The sequence below is a fragment of the Anastrepha ludens genome, chromosome 2 (assembly GCF_028408465.1).
Source record: "Anastrepha ludens isolate Willacy chromosome 2, idAnaLude1.1, whole genome shotgun sequence".
NCBI classification, from domain to species: Eukaryota; Metazoa; Arthropoda; class Insecta; order Diptera; family Tephritidae; genus Anastrepha; species Anastrepha ludens.
In genome coordinates this window covers 158,313,552-158,333,310 of record NC_071498.1, presented here as the reverse complement: position 1 = coordinate 158,333,310, position 19,759 = coordinate 158,313,552, and the positions used below count along the sequence as shown (strand labels likewise).

Below are 19,759 nucleotides of genomic sequence, written 5' to 3'. Positions count from 1 at the left end.
TAAGCAGTAACGACATAAAACTTTACACTGAACTACTAACAGGACACTGTAAACTTAATTATCACATGGAAAAGATAGGTGCGATAGAAAACGATTCCTGGTAGACTCTGCAAAGAAGCACAAGAAACAGCAGAACACGTAATATGCGACTGCCCAGCAGTGGCACGACGCAGACTAAATTACCTGGGAAATGGGGCTATATATCCAGACCTCCTGCTAGAAATGAAGCCTACAGCGGTTTTAGTTTTTATTAATAGCCTAAAACTGTTCGAGTATGTTACATGGCCTTATGCACAAACAGCCAATCAATAATAATAATAATAATAATGTCTCATTTTATTTTATTCGCTTTTATTTTACTTTTTTTATTTAATTTTATTTTAATTCATTTTATTTCATTGAAGTTTTTTCATTTCATTAAATTGTTTTCGCATTTAATTTAATTTTAGTTAATTTAATTTAAATACATTTTTTATTTATTTTTATTTCATTTATTTTATTTTTGAAGTGAAACTCCTTAGGCGTCGATGGACGAGCGAGATGGGAGAGTAAAATTTCACGGCATGCAACGTTTTGGGTATTTTCGTTCCGCGAGAGAGAAGAAAGATATAACGTGGAAGATTAGGAGAGAGAGAAAAAAGATATAACGTGGAGGAATAGGAGAGAGAGAGAGCTATACCTTATATATATCTTATCTATTTTTTCTTAGTTTCTGCTTGTAGTTGCTAATTTCTAGTGAGAAATAACACTACTTACTTTTTAGGAAATATATTTTTGGCGCCTACTTTTTGGCGTTAAATTTCCTTGGTGTCTACTGTTTGGGGCGTTTTTTGGTCCCAAGTTTTTGGCGTTTTTTTGGTGCCTACTTTTTGGCGCTCATTTCCGTTTCCTGGCTAGTGCTTGTGCGTCATATAAAGTGCTATCTATTCCGGAGTCGGATTTATTGGTATTGCCTTGCGGTAATTTGTGGCGTTGCCGCGGCCCTGGAATCGCTGCGTGTGTGCGGGTGATAAACGCTCGGAGTAGTGCGCGGTGTTGCCACGGTTTGTGTCCGGCGTTTACCTACACCGGTCGACCCTTCTCCGTTTTTTGTAAATTTTCTCTATTTGTATTCTCTGCAAATGTTGTGAATTTATTAAGATATATATTCTTTCTCTCTCTCCCTCTCTCATTCTCTATCAGGAAGTTTCAGAAGTTTCACTTCTGTTATGTGTACTACGCTACACGAACTTTTTTGTTTAATTTATTAATAGGACTATGAATAAGTTCGTTACGGTTTTACAACAGATGGCGTAACTTGATTATTATTCCATCGATCCACATTTCCAAACATTCATTGGAGAGCTACTGTCGTAAGGCACAAACGTCAGTATAAGTTTTTTATTTGAAGCGTAAACAACAATATTTTTACCACACTTGAAAATGTCGAATTTCGTGCCAAATAATGTGTTTTTGCGGGGAATTCTTCTTCATTATTTTAATATGAAGAAAAAAGCAGCCGAAAGTCATCGTATCTTGGTGGAAGTTTATGGTGAGCATGCTCTATCTGAGCGAACGTGCCAGAAGTGGTTTGCACGCTTTAAAAGTGGTGATTTTGGCTTGGAAGACGAAGAACGCGAGGGTGCGCCGCCAAAGTTCATGGATACCGAATTGGAGGAATTGCTCGATCAAGATCCGGCTCAAACGCAAGAAGAGGTTGCAAAAACTTTGGGAGTTGATCAATCAACCATTTCCAAACGTTTAAAAGCCATGGGAATGATCCGAAAGGTAGGCCATTGGGTGCCGTATGAATTGAAGCCAAGAGACGTTGAACGCCGTTTTATGGCATGCGAACAACTGCTTCAACGGCACAAAAGAAAGGGTTTTTTGCATCGAATTGTGACTGGCGATGAAAAGTGGGTCCATTACGACAATCCAAAACGTCGGGCAACGTATGGATACCCTGGCCATGCTTCAACATCGACGTCGGCGCAGAATATTCATGGCCTGAAGGTTATGCTGTGTATCTGGTGGGACCAGCTGGGTGTTGTGTATTATGAGCTACTGAAACCGAATGAAACGATTACGGGGGATGTCTACCGACGACAATTGATGCGTTTGAGCCGAGCACTGCGAGAAAAACGGCCGCAATACGCCGATAGACACGACAAAGTTATTTTGCAACATGACAATGCTCGGCCACATGTTGCACAAGTGGTCAAAACATACTTAGAAACGCTCAAATGGGATGTCCTACCCCACCCGCCGTATAGTCCAGACCTTGCGCCATCCGATTACTATCTCTTCCGATCGATGCAACATGGCCTGGCTGACCAGCACTTCCGTAATTACGATGAAGTCAAAAAATGGATCGATTCGTGGATTGCGGCAAAACCGACCGAATTTTTCACAAAGGGAATCCGTGAATTGCCAGAAAGATGGGAAAAAGTAGTAGTAAGCGATGGACAATATTTTGAATATTAAATTTGTAACCATTTTACGTCAATAAAGTTTCAAATTTCGAAAAAAAACCGCACGAACTTATTCATAGTCCTATTATATTTTATATTTTTGTTTAATATTATCTAATTTTATTATTTAATTTAATTATTTTTTTTTTATTATTTATTTATTTATGTGTGAGGAAGGCAACAATTGCCTTGTATGGGTGCAAGGGCGCAATTGGCAAAAGATGAGGCATTTCGCCTAGAGTTGTTTTCTGGGTATATAATACTATTGTAAAGCCTATCTTTTTATATGGAGTCATAGTCTAGTGGAACTCACTAGAGAAGACGACATTGGTGAAGAAGCTGAAGAGAGTTCAGAGGTCGGCACTCAATGGAATCAGTGGGGCGCTTCGAACGACTCCTACTCTGGCGCTCAACGCAATGTTAAATGTGGTACCCGTAGACATCGCAGGCAGAATTGCCGCTACACGTACCGCAATCAGACTGAGGGGCTGGAGTTATAAGCTCAACCTCACTTATGGGCACTCAAGCATCCTTGAGAAACTTCGAGTTCATCACTCTGCCAACGGATCATTGTATACCCTCGTTTAGTCCAACCGGAACCTTCTCCACTCATATTCCGTCAAGGGAAGAGTGGACTGAGGGCTACTCTTGGGGGCAGGGCCTGGTGAACTTGTTCACGGATGGATTGAAGTTGGAAGGAAAGATTGGCGGAGGAGTCTTTTGCGAGGAGCTCCCCTCAGACTCAAATTCAGGTTACCGGACCACTGCAGTGTGTTCCAGGCAGAGGTAGCCGCAATCAAGGAAGCTGATTGGCTGCTCAAATGCGTACTAACAGTCAAGAAAGTAAATATTTACTCCGACAGCCAAGCGGCAATAAGGGCCCTCGGGTCTATGACGGTGCATTCGGAATTGGTCAAGGAATGCTTGACCTCACTTTCGACTGCGTTGCGGGAAACTGTGAGGCGGATGAGCTGGCCAGTCAAGAGACATGTGAGGTGATTTCCCCGCGAAGGGAGAGAATTGGTATCCCCCTGACTACCTGCCGTGTGCTCCTGGAAAGATGGGCGTCGCGCCAACTCAGCGCGGGCTGGGCAAGTACACAAACGTGTAAGGTCGCGAAATCCTTCTGGCCACGTGTGGACCGGAGGCGCTCGGGCGAGCTTCTGAGGCTGACATAATATCAGCTCTCTAATCTCGTGGGTTCTCTCACAGGACACAATGCGCGAGGAATGCATGCTGTGAGACTTGGAATTACCTCGAGTCCTTTTTGCGCTGGATGTATGGAGGATGGGTGGAATCATCTCAGCATCTTCTCCTTAGCTGCCCTACTCTGGCGGGGCTAAGAACCAGGCATCTTGGCTCTTACTTCTTTGCCACGCCTGCTGATATAGCCGTTGACATTAAAAATCTGATGAATTTCATCAAGCAAATATAGTTATCGTTCGTAATTCGCACGCTCCTAACCATCCCAGCACCATCTCTCCCCACCCACTCCCTGCATCCCATCGGTATTTCTCTTTCACCTCACCTCCTTCATAATTGTATCACAAAGGACGAATCCTTCTTCGTCCAAGTGTGTTCATTCCCTGGGCAACTATACCAACCTAACCTATGTATTTATTATTTTTTTTTTTTTGTTCAAACTTCCCATTCTTTGGGAAGCACTTACACAACTTGGCATCCGATTTGCTGCACTGTTTCAATAAGTTCTTATACTATCGTACTCTAAATATAGAAGTAATAGGTACAGGTGTGAATATTGTAACAATAATAGTAATACATATACTAATTTACTGAAGGAAATTTCTTATGATGTGGCAAGAATTCGGCAGAGCCGCTTTTTGAAGGTCATAGATAAGGTGCTTCTCCAATTTGAGCTTCTTGAGGTTTTACGACAGATTTACGTGAACGAGTCCGTGAGCCGATATGATCAGTGGCAATATAAAGACCTTTCTGAGTTTCCACTGCCGCTTGATGTCAATCCCTAAATCGAAGTATTTGCTGATTTTCTCTGTGTACGTTTTATGAATATTTTTGTTCAATGGGACGCCAACGTCTATGACAAACGCAGTGTTGTCATTTTTATTTACCACAAATATATCAGGTCTATTATGTGTTCTTGTGGTATTCGTAAGGATTATTTTATTTTATTTTATTTTATTTATTTTTATTATTTTTATATTAATTTATCTCATTTTCGATTACCCCCCGTGATATAATTCTAAAGAAAAATTTCACTTCACTTTTTTTTACAGTTTTCGAGAATCGTGAAAAGATGGTGCTAGTCATGGAATTTGCCGCAGGCGGTGAACTGTATGATTACCTCTCGGAACGTAAGGTGCTTAGCGAAGAGGAGGCGCGTCGCATATTCCGGCAAGTCGCCACTGCTGTCTACTATTGTCACAAGCACAAAATTTGTCATCGTGATTTGAAATTGGAGAATATACTACTCGATGAGCATGGCAATGCGAAGGTAAGCATCTTTCACCGCATTCACTTTGCTAAAAATACATTTTAAATGTTCCAAATTTCTGCCATCAATTTCCAGATCGCCGATTTTGGACTGTCGAATGTTTTTGACGAACAAAATCTACTCGCCACATTTTGCGGTTCACCGCTTTACGCTTCCCCCGAAATTGTTGAAGGTACTCCCTACCAAGGTCCAGAAGTCGACTGCTGGTCCCTTGGCGTACTCCTCTACACTCTAGTCTATGGGTCAATGCCATTTGATGGCTCCAATTTTAAAAGACTTGTTAAGCAAATCAGTCAAGGTGACTACTATGAGCCAAAGAAACCATCGCGTGCCTCATCGCTCATACGTGACATGTTGACGGTGAGTCCACGAAAACGTGCCACCATCGAACAGATTTGCGCTCATTGGTGGGTTAATGAAAATGATAATGTCTCATGTTTGGATTTGGCTGAGGAGCTGGCAACACAAACACCAGTACGTTTGGATGTTTTGTTGTCATTAACACCGGCCGCCGTGACGGCCGATCAATTGGTTGTGCCATCCGCCGATGCAGGCAAAGGAGAACGTGTGCCAAGAAGCCATTCGGTGGGATCGATACGTGATATGGGCGGCAATACGGAAGCAGAACGAAGAATATTGGACATGGTTGCTGGTAGGTTGTCGGTAGTATTTAGTTTATTTAAGATAAACGCAGAGCTTGTGGAAGAAATTTCGCAAATATTTTGTTATACAGCAAAAAAAAGTACAATTAAATCGCAATGTTACGAAAAATATAGTTTTGAAATAGATTTTGAATACATAGAAAAATTTAATTTCTTTTGCAAGCTCCGCGCATTTGGCTTTTTTTTTGTGAATATTTGTTTTTGTGCCTGAAAGAGCGACTAGTGTAGTATTTGTATATGTATTTGTGTGTACCTACATATGTAGTAGTTGCAAACTCCCGTTGTCTGTAAATAGCTGATAACTGTATTTCCTATCCCTCATTTGCCTTCTGTTTGTTGATCACAACTATTTCCAACTTCCCCTCAAACAAAACTCTTACAATACTTCTCAAAACTTTCTAAATCTATAAAAAAACGTCTACAAATAACCCTACTCGTACAAACATTCAAGCGTACTAAATTTGTGTTTCCATCATTTAACCCATAATTCATTACACCTCCACTTTTCTCTCTTTTCTCCACATTTTTCCCCCATCAGCTGGCGGTGAAGCAGCGCTCATGCCATCACCTACGCGCACAATCACACCAACACACAGCCCAGTGCAGAGTAAACGTAAACTCGAGACCACCGTCTCTACGGAGAATGCGCATGGTGCTGCGCTGAAGAAGAAGGACAAACTGGGCAGCAGTGCAATGATACTCGAAGAGACAACAGTGCCATTGACAGAGGAAACACCCATGGAGACGGAGGAGGAAGATGAGGCAGCACAGAACGCATTTGTTGAAGAGCCCATTACCCCAGCATCGCTCAAAACTATGCCATCGGCCAGCTTCTCGCAAAGGGATATGGAAATGGTTGGCGATCTCTGCGAGCAACTGATCCAAGAGGAATCCACACCCACTACACCTGCAGCAGCACAGTTAAATGAACCCAGCACTCCGGTAACACCGACACATGTTGGCGTACCGCGTCAAAAGACCATTGGTAAGCTGGAATCGCTGGAAGAGACACCAGAAGAAAAAGATGCTACAAAAGTTATTAAGAAATTCGTCAATAAGCACAAAACGGCTGATCTAGTAAATGCCATCGGTCAAATTGCACCCTCAACTGAGAAAGCTGGCGAGCAAGCCGCAGTTGCGCCAACAAAAACCAGTAATGCCAAAACCGCAATCGCCAAACCAACAACTACTACATCGAACAATGCCACACCCACGCCATTCGTGCGCAAATGCAGTCTTCAGGACGAGGGTTCGTTGAGTAAATTCAACGCTGACCGTCGCAAATCGCGTGTACTCGAAACCACCGAGAAGTTGCAGCAAATGAACACCGGCGGCGGGGGCGGTGAAAAGACGAAGAAGTTCAGCATACCTGGTGTGAGTGTCGGCAGCTATAAGAAAGAATTCGAGCGTAAAGCAACCAATCCGTCAGCGCCACAAGGCCCCACGCCAGGCGAATTGCGTGCACTGGAGGAAGTTGCCGCCGCAGCGGCTGCAGCGCAAGAATTGGAAACTGACGATCAGACACTACAGACTACGCCCGCCAATGCACCGCCACCACCATCGGAAACGGCATCAATCGAGGCGAGCGATTCAAAGAACTCTGTCGCTTCGTTGTCACTTGACGATGCGCGTCGCTCCATGGAAAACTCCATAGCGTTGTTGCGGCAAGCGCAAAGCGAATCATCGAAAGAGGTCGATCAACTATGTGCGCAAACTGAGAATATTGAAGTGAGCGAAACTGGTAATCCAATGGTGGCGGCCGAGCGTGAAAGGAAGCTGAAAAATGCGCGCGCCATAATCGGAAATGCCATACAGCCAGGTAAGTGAGCTTGATTGAAGTATGTAATATAACGCAAGCAATAACAACAATAGTAGAATGCTGGGGAGGGGCGGTTTTTGGAAAAAAAGTAAACAACCCTTTAAGAGCTTGCCATATTATTGTGCTTTGAATAACTGTATGGGAGTTCTAACATAAATTTGCCCAAAAGTAAATAACAAATTGTCCGAGCTTTTTAACTATTTTATTTGAGACTGAAGATCAGAGTAATGGCATGCAATGCGTAGGCTAAAAAACCGGCATCGGATGCTGTTGGATAAGACATGGCTATAAATTTTTATACCAGGCTGTTGTTGTAATACTTTGCCAAAGGTATTTCTTAAGAGTGAATTTCAGTGCCCTTCCTCTAATGTGGAAATTTAATAAAATAGCAAATGGTTTGTGTGAGAGTGTTTTTGACTGATTTGATACTTCCGCTAAAGGTATGCCGAAGAGCGACTGCCAATAGTACATTTGTTTTTACAAGTTACAGTTTTAAGAGAATGCGGAATAATGTTAAAAAAATAGGGTGGGCAAATAGTTCTCTGCAGCTTGTCCCTCTTTCAGAACTATTGGGAAGTATTTAACTGTAGTCCCAAAAAAAAAAAATGCTATGAAGGTGGAAATACTTTGTTTAAGTTCTTAGCTTAGCCTTCATCCTCATATTGGAGTTTTTTTTTTCAAAAATTACCTTAGGTTAGGTTAAGTTAGGTTAGGTTATGTTATGTCATGTCATGCCATGTTATTTTATGTTATGTTAAGTTATGTTCTATTATTTACTATACATTTTATTATTAAGGTTACTCTAGTTATTCAGGTTACGAGGGGTGCCTTTTATATTTCGGGATTAGAGAACAAAAAAAATTTTAATAATCGAAAATCACTTTATTGTTTTTCAAAATATTCTCCATGAAGATCTATACACTTTTGCATGCGTTTGAACCAATTGTCGAAGCACTTTCGCCACTCTGAATGAGGTACCTCCAAAACATGCATTCTGAATGCCGCAACCGCTTCTTCAGGTGTCGAAAAACGTTGACCTCTCAGTTTGTTTTTTACGTACGGGAATAAAAAGAAGTCATTCGGTGCCAAGTCAGAACTATACGGCGGATGGCCCATTAATTCGATGTTTTGGGTGCTCAAAAATGCAGTTGTTTGAGTCGATGTGTGAGAGCTCGCATTGTCCTGGTGAAGAGTGATCCGTCTTTGGCGATTGGTTTTCCTAATTTCTTGGAAGACAACTGGCAAACAAATGGTTGTGTACCACTCAGAATTTACTGTTCTGCGTTGTTTTCTAGTGGTACGGTGGCGACATGTCCAGTTGTTCCGAAAAAACAGGCGACCATTTGCTTGGAAGTGCTTCGTGCGCGAACAACTTTTGTTGGATTTGGCTCATCTTGAAACACCCATACAGTCGACTGCTGTTCACTTTCGGGCACATACGCGTAAATCCATGATTCATCACCTGTCACGATGTCATAGACGTGTTTCGAAGCCCCGCGATCGTATTTTTTGAGCATTTCCTTCGACCAATCGACACGAGCCTCTTTTTGAGCGATTGACAAATTGTGTGGGATCCAACGCGAACAAATTTTTTTGACAGTCAAATGTTTATGCAATATTGAATGTATGCTGGTCCCACCAATGCCTAAGATTGTCTCAATCTCACGATAGGTCACATGACGATCTTGCAATATCAGTTCGCGCACAGCATCAATGGTTTTGGTAACAACAACTGATTTTGGACGACCTTCACGAAATTCGTCTTGGAGTGAACTACGACCACGATTGAATTCACCATACCATCGATAAACACTGGTCCTTGATGGAGCTTCATCGCCAAAAAATGAATTAAGTTCATCCGTGTAATGTTGCTGAGTTAATCCACGTCGAAAGTTGTAAAAAATAATCGCACGAAAATGTTCACGATTTAATTCCATTTTTGGACCGAGATGAATCTTTTAAGTTACTGTAAACAACACAAATAGCGCTGGTATTTCAAAACGTTCTGAGTACGTAAAAGCCAAAAAATGTCAAACTTTGCGATACAGCTGTCAGTTGCCAGATTGCAACACCAGGGTTGCCAAATCCCGACATATAAAAGGCACCCCTCGTAGCTTAAATCCAGAAATTGGAGTAGTTGTTGAAAAATTAAGTTAGGTTAGGTTATGTTATGTTATGTTATGTCATGTTATGTTATGCTATGTTAAGTTATGTTATGTTATGTAATCTTATGTTATGGTATGTCTTGTTATGTTACATAATGCTATGTTATGTTATGACATGATATGTTATGTAATGCTATGTTAAGTTATGTTATATTATTTATTATTTAGGTTATTCAAGTTATTATTAATTTTGTGCACATAGTGGCTGCCTGTAGTAGCCTATTCGGATTGATACTGTCAGTCTAATAGAAACGTTGTTTAAGCGATTGCGTTAATAAATTAGCTTACTTCCATAAATTGGAGTAGTTTTTGAAAAAGTAAGTTAGGTTATGTTTTGCCATGTCATGTCATGTTATGTTATGTTATGCTATGCTATGTTATGTTATGCTATGTTATTTTATGCTATGTTAAGTTATGTTATATTATTTATTATTAATTTTGCTATTTAGGTTATTCGGGTTATTATTAATTTTGTGCACATAGTGGCTGCTTGTAGTGCCCTATTGGAATTGAGATACTGTCTGTCTAATAGAAGCGGAACCACCATAACTAGGAACCTATTTGACCAATTCGATTCTAACACACTGCATTGTATACGCTCATCATCACCTATTAACGTTACAGCCCGGGTTGGGCTTTAGCTGCTTCAGCAATCTTCCTACATTCAACACAATCCAGCGCTAGAGATTTCCAGTTTCTGACGCCTAATTTTTCCGGCTTCTCGGTGACATTATGCAGGCAAATTGTTTTTGGTCTACCACGGGGTCTTGAGCAAAAAAAATTGTAGTCCAGCAAAAGTTTTTGTGGCCCGCCGTCATTCATGCGGATGATGTGTCCTGCCTATCTGATGCGTTGCGACTTGATAAATCTTAGAATATCTTCGCCATTGCAGAGACTTAGCAGCTCCTTATTGTGCCTGATTCTGTATTCGCCAACTTCTTCGCGTTTTGTGGCCAAATACTTTACGCAATATTTTGCCCTCAAATATTATATATTCTTAGGTGCCTTCCCCGTCTGCAAGATTCACGCTACAAATTTAGCGCCGTAGGTCAACAATGATTGAATGAGCGATTTATAAATAGCGAGTTTGCACCTACGTGAGAGAGATTTTGAATTGAGGAGATTTGTTTTAGCGGAGCGTGTATATCCTGTCAGATATACAGTCCTGAATGCAATGCTGTTGTTGTTACTTATTAATACGCCGAGATATGTAAATTTGGACACGCTCTAAAACTTAAGTCCTCGACGTCTATAACGCCAGACGCTTTCCTGTATACGAGATCCTCATATATTTGGTTGGGTTTATATTTATTGCCAGTTCCACCAATCTCGCATTTTTTCTATCCATTTTTTTTATACGCAATATAAAGTTAACATTCAATAAAATCCACAGTCACTAACACTAGCTTATGTTAATTTCCGCGCAAGTTGTGGAGGTAAACGGCTCCAAATCAGCCGAATTTGCCCTGATAAGGGTTGGACCGTCCACATTTGTTTTCTTTTGAGTTTTTGCTTAACAACTGGCCAAACATTTTCAATAGGATTGGCATCAGGTCCACCATTTCAATCCCATTACGCCCTTTTCCGCTCTATTCTAAAATCCAAGGTTGACTAGTCTTTCCAAACATTTGGTAAATTTTATTTATCAAAACTGCATTCCAATTGGCGGCAATCACAAATGAAGCGCCAAATCCTTTTTGGGAGAAGCAGTCCCAAATATGAACCTTAAAGTTTTCGATTATAAACAGTGTATCAGTACCGATGTATGCAACTATTCGCCTAAAAGAAAGTTTCATCCGTGAATATTAAGTTTGTTCAGTTCCGTTCTGAATTTACCTTAACCCATGCAAGTCTGCACCTGACATATTTGTACTCACATCTCGTCTCCAGTAATGAGCCGTTTGATGAATGTTGAGTCGGATTCAGCTTTGGAAATCATGTCTATGGCGATATCAACGCGGCCCCTTTTTGGCACGAAATTCAGATCCTTTGGGGCCAACTTTCAGCAACGCGACGCAAACGCAAATCACTAACTAAAAACTGCTGAACGGATCCATAAGCAATGTCTAAATCCTCTGCCAGGGGTATGCTTTGAACCAGCTTTTCTGCGTAGCTCGTCGACAAAGAGGACTACATTTTACGAACTTGACGCACAAGTGGCTTGAAATCTTCGACTGGCCTTCCGGCAAGATGTGTTTTCATAGTTTCCCACACATTTTCAATGGGGTTGGCGTCTGAGGACTGGGAAGGCCAGTCCAATACTGTGACGCTATTTTCTTGTTTTGTTGTTTCTCAATGTGTTTTTCTGAGAGCAGTGGTTGTGACGGTGTGGGACGGTAGGATATGTTCGCCTCCTTCAGTCGACGTTCCATGGTTTTTTTAGCAAGAACTGATCGTGCTTGGCGTAGTCGCAAAGAAGGTTCCCGCTTAAAAAGTTGTACGATCACTTTATCCTGCTTTTTTGTCGTCACTCGCTTCAGGCCGCGCTCGGAAAAGTCATCAACTTTTTTGTACTCTTTATGCCGCTGATTCCACTTCACAACAAACTTTTTTGATTTTTTAATTACTTTTGCAGTCGCGGCGTAAGATAATTTCGGCCCTTTCGAATGCGTGCATAAAAATATCGCCTCAAAACGCTTCGCGCACTTCTCTCTCATTTTTGTTTGGTTGCGTTTACGGGAAAGTTTCGAACGACACTAAACTGAGCTCGTAGTCCTTGAGTGGGACTATTATGCAGCAAAAAGCAGAACGAAATATACAATATTTTGCAAAAAAACGGTTCTTTTCTTTTGACGCAGACTGTATTTGTTTTATAATAAAGGTTGTCAAAAAAGTCTTGCGGTATTTTTATTGAATTTTCAATTGTTCATAAAATTGGTTATAATAATGCGATTTAAGTCAAATATGCGCCGTTTTGTTCGATGACGAGTTCCCAACGAGATGCCAACTTCATAATGCCCCTCTTATAGAAGCTCGCAATAGGGAATGTCAAAAAACTCGGAGAGCCAATTTTCCAGGGCTCTCTTGTGGACAACTTCCGACTACCAAGCTCGTTCGCCATGGACAGAAATAGGTGGTAATCACTTGGTGCGAGATCCGGACTATACGGTGGATGCCAAAGAACCTCCCATCCGAGCTCCCGGAGCTTCTGGCGCATCACCAAAGATGTGTGTGGCCTGGCGTTGTCCTGATGGAAGGCAATTCGGCCTCTGTTGATCAAAGATGGCCTCTTCTGCATGAGTGCTGCATTCAAGCGGTCTAGTTGTTGGCAGTACAGGTCCGAATTGAGCGTTTGGCCATAGGGGAGCAGCTTATAGTGGATGATTCCCTGCCAATCCCACCAAACACACAGAAGAACCTTCCTGGCCGTCAATCCAGGCTTGGCCACCGTCTGGGCAGCTTCACCGCTTTTCGACCACGACCGTTTGCGCTTCACGTTGTCGTAAGTGACCCACTTTTCATCGCTAGTCACCATCCGCTTCAAAAACGGGTCGATTTTGTTGCGATTCAGAAGCGATTCGCATGCATCCATACGGGCAAAAATGTTTTTATGCGTCAAGTCGTGTGGCACCCATACATAGAGCTTCTTTTTGAATCCAATCTTCTTCAAATGGTTTATAACGGTTTGATGACTCATGCCCAGCTCTTGGCCGATGCTACGGCTGCTACTATGCCGGTCTCTTTCGATCAATTCAGCGATTTTATCGCAATTTTCGACGACAGGCCTTCCGGACCGTGGCGCATCTTCGATCACCTCTGCACCAGAACGAAAACATTGAAACCATCGTTGTGCGGTGGAAATGGAAACTGTATCGGGTCCATCAACTGCACAAATTTTATTGGCAGCATGAGATGCATTTTTGCCTTTATCGTAGTAGTACTGTAAAATATGCCGTATTTTCTCTTTATTTTGCTCCATGTTTGCGACGCTATAACTCACGAACGACTGAAAGCAAACAACAATTAATCAAAAACGTGTTAGCACGAGAAAAGAGCTTTCCAAAAAGCTCTAGTGTGAACCGATGCGACGAATACAACTAGAACTACGCGCTTGCAAAGACAAGCTTGCGGAAATACCGCAAGACTTTTTTGACAACCTTTATCATTTTAAGTTCTCAAACTTTTAACAAACACCCGATATAATTAGATAACATAATTACAATATCTTTCTGCGACACTCCTGTAAGTATTCTAGCAACAGGCACAGAATATGTGTGATCCAGTTCAGTTAAGGATGATTTAGATCATTCTTTATTTTCTTTTCCTTTTAATTTTTATTTTTTTATTTTTTTTTCCAATTTTTTTGCAAAGTGCCTATGTCCAGATTTATTAGAAATTATTTCAAAATTATGCTTTTTGGGTAGGGAATTTTTGTTAGAACTCCTATATGTTCCATCTCCGCACAACATTTGAAGCTTACCGAACGCGGATAATTTAGAAAAAAAAACCTTTTAACCAACCCATTGAAAATCTCAAAATTTCCTCAGTTCAAGTTTCGGCCAATCATTTTATCAATCATTCGAAGAACAAAACATTATTTGTTTTTGCATTCAAAATCATTTGTAGTGGTTTCATTTTGCATTCATTCATTAGTTTACACACACACACACACACACACACACCAATACATCCATACATACTTCTACATACATATATAGACACACAAACAAACATCTATGCAATCAGACAGTCTCACCTACATACTGTACCCGAACACACGCACACGCACACTCGCCCACACACATCACATCACGTACATACGTTCGTTCTCATTTGTATCATCTCATCATTGGTTCATCTATTTTAGTTATACGCCGGCCACCATCACAACCATCTTTTGGCATCGGCGGCGGGGGCTACGGTCAAATGCGTGCAGCCAGTGGCAGTTTTATTGGTTTTGGCAGCAGTGGCAGCGGCAGCTGCATGAGCGGCGGCATGGGTGGCGGCGGTGCCGTTGGCGTTGGCGTTGGCGGCGGCGGCATTGGTTCCATTGGCGTCAACGCCAAAATTGGCGGTAGCATCGGTGGCGGCAACTTTGGCAGCAATGCACTACCGCCTCAAATGTTGGCCTACAATATGAGCAATTTACCTCAGACACCGCCGCCTCTGTTGACACCAAATGCAATTGCAAAAGCAAAAGCAAAGCCGAATGCGAATGCGAATGGGAATGTGAATGCAAACGCTGCCCTCGCCGCTGCAAGGCAACACATTATGGGACGTTTGGCAGCTAATGCTGGTGATCAACAAAATGAATTCCAATACAAATCTACGCCAAGTGGCTACTTCATACAGTCACCACCACCCTCCTCCTGCAATTCCTCTCCATTGTATAACCAGTATAATCAAAACAACAGCAACAACAACAACAACAATGCTGTAAGCTTTCAATACCAATACAATCAAAATCCACAACAACCTCAACCTCATCAACAGCAGCAACAGCAACAACAAAAACCACAACCACAACAACAAAAACAACAATCACATCAATACCAACACACTAATTTATCGCCACAAGCAACTCAAAATCAACTTTTGCAATTCCAACAAAGACTACAACAATTACAACAACAAAGACAGAGACACCATCAATCGCTAATAGAGCAGCAAGAAGATATAGAACTAGAACAACAACAACAACAACACCAATACCAAAAACAAGCACTATCACAACAACCATTGCATCAATACCAATCCAAACCAGCTCACAGCATGTCAATGCCACACACACTTGCCGCATCTGCCACTGCCACTGCTGCCAACGTCAAAAATACCGCCATCTCCTCTACCGCCGCCACCGCGAATAGTGTGCCAAAACCGTTTTATAATGCACCACCTCCTTCGATATTCTACAAATGTAAGTTTAGTTGTCGTTCGTTCACCCGTTCGTTCGTTTGTTCGTTTCTTAGTTCGTTAGCTGGTTCGCTCGTTCTTTCTTAAACTGTTGATTTCTGTTTCTTTTTTTTTGTTCTGTTTCTACTTTAGTTCCTTTTGTTTCCTTTTCGAAAACTTTGCAATTTATGATTTCCAAAATTGTATAATTATTTACTATTTTTGTTTTATTTTCTTTGATATTAGTTTGTTGCTTTTATTTGTTCAATTAGTATGTATACATATCTCTGTCATATAGGGGGTTTCAATAGGGGCATGATATAACTTTAAAAAGCCCTTTCGGAAAGGCCTTAGCAGCTCAAATTTCCAAGTAGCTTTACTTGTTGAGTTAATTTGTTTTTGTAGGTTGCAGTAGAACAAGAATTTCACGCAAAATTTCTCGCGATTTCTTTTTTCCGTAAACAGCCGAAAAGGACTTGTTTGGCACATTTTGAACAGGAACTGTAATATTTTCAGTACTTCGACAGGGGTTTTGCCTCTTCTGTCTTACTGGCAAAATAACATTGAGGAGTTTTCCGTTCGACTTTAACTTAAGGGGTTAGGGGTAGTCAGAGGCCCGAAAAAAATTACGATTTTCAATAATTTTTTTTTGCTAGTCAATTGCGTTATTTTACAAAAATAAAAACATAGCATTAGGGGTTACATGGGTTTCGTCGTGTAAAAAGAGGCCTATTTTCAATATTTTTTTTTTTCTATGTAAAAAATTATTTATTAAATTCAAACTTTTTTCTGTCTTATATATACATACAGGGTTGGCCATATTAAACTGACCCATGTGATTATTAAAAAAATATGGAAAAAGAAACATTTTTTTGTGTTTCATTGTGAAAAACATTTAATTTAGTTCAAGGAGATTCGTTTACATCACTTTTTGAATATGATATCGCGCAAGTGGTCGCCCTTAGCTCGTATAGCGTAATGTGCCCGTTTTTCGGCGTTTTCCATAGTTTTGGCCAGCGTCTCGGCCGATATGGCGGCTATTTCCCGTCGGATATTGGCCTTAAGTGCGCCTAGTGTCTTTGGCTTGTTGACGTAAACCTTAGATTTCAAACAGCCCCAAAGAAAAAAGTCCGGTGGCGTCAAATCCGGTGATCGTGGCGGCCAGTCAAAATCGCCGCTTTTTGATATCAAACGGCCAGGGAACAAAGTCTTCAATAAGTTGACGGTGGCTCGTGCTGTGTGTGGTGGTGCGCCATCTTGCTGAAACCAGAAGTGCTCCATACCATTTTCACGAACAATCGGCATCACAAAATCGGTTATCATGGCCCGATAACGCTCTTGATTGACGGTCAATGGTTGGTGTTGACCATTTTCAAAGAAGAACGGCCCAATGACCATATCAGCGCAAATGCCACACCAGACTGTAACTTTTTGGTCGTGGAGAGGTACCTCTTCAATAATTTGAGGGTTTTCAGTGGCGTAGAAACGGCAATTTTGCTTATTTACGGTTCCGTTCAAGGAGAAATGGGCCTCATCACTCATAATGATTTGATGCCAAAAATCCTCATCAGTTTGGGCCATTCGGACGACAAAATTGGCATATTCCAAGCGACGAGGCTTATCGGCCGGCAACAGTTGTTGATTTAGTTGTATTTTGTACGGGAATATCCCCAAATCCAAACGAATGATACGTCGTAGAGTGGTCCGAGGGATGTCCAACTGAGCAGAACGACGATTACCTGACGTTCGCGGCGATGACTCGATACTGGCTCGTACGGCCGCGATATTTTCGTTAGATCGTCTTGGCCGCTTTTTATTTGGACGTCGGGTATTAGCCACAGTGCCGGAAGACAAAAATCTTTTGTGCATTTGCTTGATTGCGTTCTTTGACGGCGCTCTTTTCACTTTATTTTTTTTTCTCCACGCACGTTGCGTTTTTACAATCGAGAAGGGATTTTGAATGTACAGCTGAACAATTTCAGCGCGTTCTATTGGGGTGTACTGTTTCATGGTATAAATCTCCTTCGACTGACGCTTCCAACGCGGTATGTCATTAGCTGATCTGAAATTACAGTAAAAAGTTATAGGGTTACTCAATGGGTCAGTTTAATATGGCCAACCCTGTATTTAAAGAATAATTTCTGAAATTTTCAACAAAAAAAAAATTAAAACTCCTCCATTGTGTCGTCATTTCTGGTGGCCTCTCGAAAAAAGATGCGTCCGCGTTGTCAGCATAACTCCTGACAGGATTATCGAAAATGAAAAAACAAAAATAAGTGTTTTAGTTAAGACCATAAACTAGTGCTTGAACGAAGAAACGCAAAAAAAACTAAAAATTGGAATTTTGGCAGACATTTTTCCAAAAAAATGAAAATTTCGGTCAAATTTGCTTGACATTTTTTTTTTAAATAACTGTATTTGAAAAAAAATCCTTCGAGTAAATTGTATCTCGAACACCTGTGTAAAATTTCATCAAGATCGGTTGAGTAGTTTTCGAGATCATTTGACAACCAACTTTGAAAACACAGTTCCGAGAAAAACGCGTTTAAAGTTTTGAGTAACAATAAAAGTGGCTTGGAGCGCACACTTTGCAAAGGCTGTATCTCGGAAACTATTATTCGGATCGACTTGGAAATTCGGGATAATAATCTCGAGATGTTGTAGAAATTCATAAGCCAAACAAAATCGGGTTTTTGAATCCACGAAACCCATGTAACCCCTTAATACATCAGGTTTCGACTTGACTTTAGCAAATTAAAAAAAAAAATGAATAATTGTGAAAGGTATCGCAGTTTGTGTGAAGCCCGTTTCTCCAGAAGTCCCTTGCGGTGATCATCTCAAGTCCTTGGAGACGCAACTAAAATCAATCGGACAAGAGAAATTACTTTTATTAATAGATAATCTTGTGCCTGATCGAAGTTTTTTTTTTCAAAATTAAAAATGAGGCGGCCTCAGAAAATATTTTTCAGATTTTCGGAGAAAAAGGGCAATTAATTGTTAAAAAAAATCGAAATTTTTCAAAAATTCTTCGATCAGGCACGAGCTTTTTATGTTTTTCAAAACCAGCGTAAATTTTATTGAAATCTACCAAGCGGTTTTTAACATACAGTGATAACCAGTTCAAAAAACATATATTAGTTTTGAGAAAAACGCATTTAAAGTTTTTATGGCTTGTCCGGAGCCCCCGAGCGCCCTTTGTTAATTGTTGAATAACTCGAAAAGTATTTTTCGGATTCACTTCAAATTTTCGCAACTAATTTTTAAGATATTATACTTTAAGAAAATGCAAATAAAAAAATCTAATTTTTTTTTAACCCCTTAAAGTTGCGTCGGAATTTTGGAGGTAGCTCCTAAAAATTCCCAATGGTTACCATTCGCACGCCAAAATGTAGTCCTTGAATGACTCCTTCACATTGCAGAATTATAAAAAAAATTAAGGGCGCGTTTGTATTTAAATGCAGAATTGCTATGCCCCCATTGAAACCCCCATTAGCGCAAAGCTTTTCAAAACACAAACTGGATGCATGAGTACACACATCCAGAATGCTATTGTAAACATTCGAAACAAACAAGTTGCCCTTAAGTATGAATTCGCATTTTTCTTTGATCTCACAAGAAAGTTGGCATAAGCAAATATTTTCTCTACAATTTTACACTTAAATGGCACCTAAGTGTCGACATACGTATGTACATCTGTGTTCACAGTAATAGAAACGCGTCCTATGGTATTTATTGTAAAGATTTGACCATTTATTACTTTAAAAAAAATATATTTTTTTTTCTTTTTTTTTAATTTTTTTTTTATAAAAATATAGCTCCCAAAAATTATATAACTTAAAGTTTCAAACTTAAAAAAAATTATGAAAATTATACAAAAAAAATTATATTATAAAAAAAATTCAATAAATCTTCATGAAAATTTAAAAAATTTGTTATTAGAGTTTTTAGAATTTTGACAAAGCAGTTGTATTGTTCTTAAATTTTGGTATAATAAAGTGCAAGCTTGAAGTAGCTCAAAAATCGCTTTGATTTTTTGCCGGCGCTCTTTTGCATATTTTCCATATAAAAAAATGCAAGCCTTCGTTATATGAAAGAAAATTCATAACAAAAAAATTAAATAAATAAATAATTGGCGCGTACACTTCTAGAAGGTGTTTTTGGCCGAGCTTCTCTTCCTATTTGTGGTGTGCGTCTTGATGTTTTAACATCAATGGAGGGACCTACAGAGTCAAGGCGACTCTGAACAGATATTTTGTAGGCAGGGCCGACAGTTAATAGAAAAAACTGTTTCTACCATTTTGCTGTTTCATGCTCAGAAATTCGAAAGTACGCATTCCTGAATGGTGGTCACGCACCAA

General features: G+C 40.4%; 1 protein-coding gene across 14 annotated transcripts in view; it reads left to right on the top strand.

Moving 5' to 3' along the window:
- The window catches only part of LOC128855676 (mucin-2), a 261,729-nt gene that overhangs the window by 178,195 nt on the left and 63,775 nt on the right, over positions 1 to 19,759 (top strand). For 11 of the 14 annotated variants that reach the window (XM_054090774.1, XM_054090773.1, XM_054090782.1 and 8 more), the window contains 4 exons: positions 4,706 to 4,923; positions 4,999 to 5,575; positions 6,124 to 7,404; positions 14,377 to 15,426. In XM_054090774.1, coding sequence (XP_053946749.1) covers positions 4,706 to 4,923; positions 4,999 to 5,575; positions 6,124 to 7,404; positions 14,377 to 15,426 — 3,126 coding nt within the window. The remainder of the gene's footprint in view (positions 1 to 4,705; positions 4,924 to 4,998; positions 5,576 to 6,123; positions 7,405 to 14,376; positions 15,427 to 19,759) is intronic. The other 3 variants (XM_054090785.1, XM_054090784.1, XM_054090783.1) reach the window with 1 other exon arrangement.